Raw genomic sequence first — 5,083 nt, 5'->3', positions numbered from 1 at the left:
TGGTGGTGAGTACACATGGAGAGTGTGTTGTGTTGGCGAGTACAAATGGAGAGTGTATTGTGGCATGAATATGCGTGCAATGCGTGTTGTGGTGGTGAGTACACATGGAGAGTGTGTTGTGGTGTGAGTACACATGGAGAGTGTGTTGTTTTGGCGAATACACATGGAGAGAGTATTGTGGCATGAATATGCATGCAATGCATGTTGTGGTGGTGAGTACATATGGAGAGTGTATTGTGGTAGTGAGTACACATGGAGAGTGTGTTGTGGTGGCGAGTACACATGGAGAGTGTGTTGTGGTGGTGAGTACACATGGAGAGTGTATTGTGGTGTGAGTACACATGGAGAGTGTATTGTGGCATGAATATGCTTGCAATGCGTGTTGTGGTGGTGAGTACACATGGACAGTGTAATGTGGTGTGAGTACACATGGAGAGTGTATTGTGGTAGTGAGTACACATGGAGAGTGTATTGTGGTAGTGAGTACACATGGAGAGTGTATTGTGGTAGTGAGTACACATGGACAGTGTGTTGTGTTGGTGAGTACACATGGAGAGTGTATTGTGGTGTGAGTACACATGGAGAGTGTATTGTGGTAGTGAGTACACATGGAGAGTGTGTTGTGTTGGTGAGTACACATGGAGAGTGTATTGTGGTGTGAGTACACATGGAGAGTGTATTGTGGTGGTGAGTACACATGGAGAGTGTTTTGTGTTGGTGAGTACACATGGAGAGTGTATTGTGGTGTGAGTACACATGGAGAGTGTATTGTGGTGTGAGTACACATGGAGAGTGTATTGTGGTAGCGAGTACACATGGAGAGTGTATTGTGGTAGCGAGTACACATGGAGAGTGTATTGTGGTAGTGAGTACACATGGAGAGTGTGTTGTGTTGGTGAGTACACATGGAGAGTGTATTGTGGTGTGAGTACACATGGAGAGTGTATTGTGGTGGTGAGTACACATGGAGAGTGTGTTGTGTTGGTGAGTACACATGGAGAGTGTATTGTGGTGTGAGTACACATGGAGAGTGTATTGTGGTGGTGAGTACACATGGAGAGTGTGTTGTGTTGGTAAGTACACATGGAGAGTGTATTGTGGTAGTGAGTACACATGGAGAGTGTATTGTGGTGTGAGTACACATGGAAAGTGCATTGTGGCATGAATATGCATGCAATGCGTGTTGTGGTAGTGAGTACACATGGAGAGTGTATTGTGGTGGTGAGTACACATTGAGAGTGTATTGTGGTGGTGAGTACACATGGAGAGTGTATTGTGGTGTGAGTACACATGGAGAGTGTATTGTGGTAGCGAGTACACATGGAGAGTGTATTGTGGTGTGAGTACACATGGAGAGTGTATTGTGGTAGTGAGTACATATGGAGAGTGTGATGTGTTGGTGAGTACACATGGAGAGTGTATTGTGGTGGTGAGTACACATGGAGAGTGAATTGTGGTGTGAGTACACATGGAGAGTGTGTTGTGGCATGAATATGCATGCAATGCGTGTTGTGGTAGTGAGTACACATGGAGAGTGTATTGTGGTGGTGAGTACACATGGAGAGTGTATTGTGGTGTGAGTACACATGGAGAGTGTATTGTGGTAGCGAGTACACATGGAGAGTGTATTGTGGTGTGAGTACACATGGAGAGTGTGTTGTGGTTGTGAGTACACATGGGGAGTGTATTGTGGTGTGAGTACACATGGAGAGTGTATTGTGGTAGTGAGTACATATGGAGAGTGTATTGTGGTAGTGAGTACATATGGAGAGTGTATTGTGGTGGTGAGTACACATGGAGAGTGTATTGTGGTGGTGAGTACACATGGAGAGTGTATTGTGGTGTGAGTACACATGGAGAGTGTATTGTGGTGGTGAGTACACATGGAGAGTGTGTTGTGTTGGTGAGTACACATGGAGAGTGTATTGTGGTGTGAGTACACATGGAAAGTGTATTGTGGCATGAATATGCATGCAATGCGTGTTGTGGTAGTGAGTACACATGGAGAGTGTATTGTGGTGGTGAGTACACATTGAGAGTGTATTGTGGTGGTGAGTACACATGGAGAGTGTATTGTGGTGTGAGTACACATGGAGAGTGTATTGTGGTAGCGAGTACACATGGAGAGTGTATTGTGGTGTGAGTACACATGGAGAGTGTATTGTGGTAGTGAGTACATATGGAGAGTGTGATGTGTTGGTGAGTACACATGGAGAGTGTATTGTGGTGGTGAGTACACATGGAGAGTGTATTGTGGTGTGAGTACACATGGAGAGTGTATTGTGGCATGAATATGCATGCAATGCGTGTTGTGGTAGTGAGTACACATGGAGAGTGTATTGTGGTGGTGAGTACACATGGAGAGTGTATTGTGGTGTGAGTACACATGGAGAGTGTATTGTGGTGGTGAGTACACATGGAGAGTGTGTTGTGTTGGCGAGTACACATGGAGAGTGTATTGTTGTGTGAGTACACATGGAGAGTGTGTTGTGGCGGTGAGTACACATGGAGAGTGTGTTGTGGCAGTCAGTACACATGGAGAGTGTATTGTGGTGTGAGTACACATGGGGAGTGTTTTGTGGTTTGAGTACACATGGGGAGTGTATTGTGGTAATGAGTACACATGGAGAGTGTATTGTGGTGGTGAGTACACATGGAGAGTGTATTGTGGTGGTGAGTACACATGGAGAGTGTATTGTGGTGTGAGTACACATGGGGAGTGTATTGTGGTGGTGAGTACACATGGAGAGTGTATTGTGGCGTGAGTATGTATGCAATGCGTGTTGTGGTGGTGAGTACACATGGAGAGTGTATTGTGGTGTGAGTACACATGGGGAGTGTATTGTGGTGTGAGTCCACATGGAGAGTGTATTGTGGTAGTGAGTACACATGGAGAGTGTATTGTGGTGTGAGTACACATGGTGTCTCGCTGTAAAGATGAAAGATTTCAGTAGGCAGGAAAGTCCTACTGAACTTATTAAAGTTATTAAGAACATTGTGGCATGTTTTTCCTTGTTAGATGAAGGAAACAGAAGTTCTGGTTCTAGGCCTCCAAAATGTTGCCAGCAACTTCACTGCCAGGGTTCATTGGGCATCATTTTTAGTCAGAACTAAAATAGATCTCTTAGCTATTAGTGCCATATTTAAATCCTAGGACTCTGAGCTTCTGTAGTCAAGGCTTTGACTGGTTCCAGGACAAAGCGAATAAGTAAGGGAGTCTGGGCTTTTCCAGTATCTGCTCAGATGCTTAGACAGCAGACTTGCTGAGTCTAAGGAGATGTTTAAAAAGGCTGAAGACACATGTCTGTGCCCGAGTGTTTGAGGTTGGAACTGATGTACTCTGTTTCTGTTGTTTGGATGAAGCTGTACTGTTTCTGGATTTGTTATTTGTTTTATATCATTATTTTATCAGTTTTATCTCACTGTCTTGACGCACATTACAGCCTGACGTTTAAAAAGTTCTACATACATACATGTTTTTAATGCTTAGACATGTCTTTTAACTTTGTCATGTTAAACAACAGATTTTCATTAAATAAGGAAAAGTCCCAAGAGAGCAGAGTTTTAAAACTATATTGCATTTGACTCAATGTACTGGATCATTCTACACTGACCACTTCTTCCTCTGTGTTTTACTTTTAGAGCTTTTATTCTCAGTGTATTCACAGATTTTTTAAAAATGCCCTTTTAAAATGCTCTTTTTTCCCGAAGAGAAAAACAAGATTTCTGAACACATTCTAACAAATGATACTGTTACACAAATCTGTCTTCTGTGTTTAAATTATTTCCATACACTTAATCTCATATACTCTATAATCTAGCATTCTGTTTCACTAAGCAGTGCAGACATTGTGTTTGGCATGTGTATACGTTAAATTCTTGTCAAAATTATTTTTCTTCATTTAGTTACATATTTCATCAAAGACACATTTAATTTACAGTAATGTAAAGTTACCATTATGCTATTAATGTACTAATCCTTAAGATTAGGTTACAGATACATGTTTTAACAGGTAATCAGTAACGTGTAATGTTCTAACTCTATTGGTCCCACGTTGGCAGGACTGCCCATTGTCACTACTGTCAGTACTGTTGGTGAGCGGAACATAAAATGAGAAGCAGCACTGAATGAAGATCATTGACAGTTCAGGACTGGTGGAAGAAAACACAGACAGCCTTCTATTAAATCTCCATAGAGCACTCTCACAATACATAAGCCACATCATGCGAATTTATATGTCATTTTCTTCTCTCCCTCCCATGTCTTCCCCTTTGTTTCAGTCATACAAAGCATAGAAAGAACAAGGTAAAAAACTACAAGGTCTAAAAAGGGCAAACAAAAGATGACGTTACACAGTTACAAAGCAACTACACCTAACAAGTTCATAAAGTTTTTCTGGCGATTGGGTGGCATCTTTGTAGAGCCATGATACCAAACTAGTCTGATATACCTCTGTAATCACATCTGTTTTGTTGATGTTGTGGATGTAAACATTATGACAAATTTGTGTTTAACAGTGTTTTTGTGCTTCATGAATTCATTGACAGATGTCTGTTCAACACTCACTGTTTCCCATAAGTCCCTGCTGGTGGAGTACGGAGAACCTGTTGAACTCACCTGCTCCATATCATCCAAACCTTCATCTGATTTCTTTCTGGGCTGGGAGTCTCAGATTAATCCTGTCCAAACAGGCAGTGAGACCAGTTTGGTGTGGAGGGCGCCCAGTCTGACACAGTGGGAGATGAACAGAAGAGAGATGTTCTGTTACTTGTCAGTGCCGAGTACAGAACAATGTAAACAGAAGGTCCATCTGAACCTTTACAGTGAGTACAGTGATCCCACCTGCTCAGCTTCCTCAGTACTGCAGCGCTGAAAAGCTGAAAGCTGCCATATCGCCCCCTACACTTCCTGTAGAGTATTACAGTCTGTCAGAGCGACTGTGTGGATCATATGAACATTATAGAGCTTTTTAAATGAAGCAGTAGAAGCCGTATCGCCCCCTACGCTTCCTGTAATGTATTACAGTCTGTCAGAGCGACTGTGTGGATCATATGAACATTATAGAGCTTTTTAAATGAAACA

At 42.4% G+C, this 5,083-nt stretch overlaps 1 protein-coding gene across 1 annotated transcript in view; it reads left to right on the top strand.

The window, feature by feature from the left end:
- LOC119264712 overlaps nt 1–4,874 on the top strand; it is a 15,873-nt gene extending 10,999 nt beyond the window's left edge. Inside the window, exon 4 of the mRNA XM_037543359.1 lies at nt 4,581–4,874. Coding sequence (XP_037399256.1) covers nt 4,581–4,874 — 294 coding nt within the window. The remainder of the gene's footprint in view (nt 1–4,580) is intronic.
- Nucleotides 4,875–5,083: the final 209 nt, after the last annotated feature.

This window comes from Pygocentrus nattereri, chromosome 12, assembly GCF_015220715.1.
Source record: "Pygocentrus nattereri isolate fPygNat1 chromosome 12, fPygNat1.pri, whole genome shotgun sequence".
Taxonomy (NCBI): Eukaryota; Metazoa; Chordata; class Actinopteri; order Characiformes; family Serrasalmidae; genus Pygocentrus; species Pygocentrus nattereri.
The sequence above is the reverse complement of the archived record's forward strand: the minus strand, read 5'-3'. Positions and strand labels throughout refer to the sequence as shown.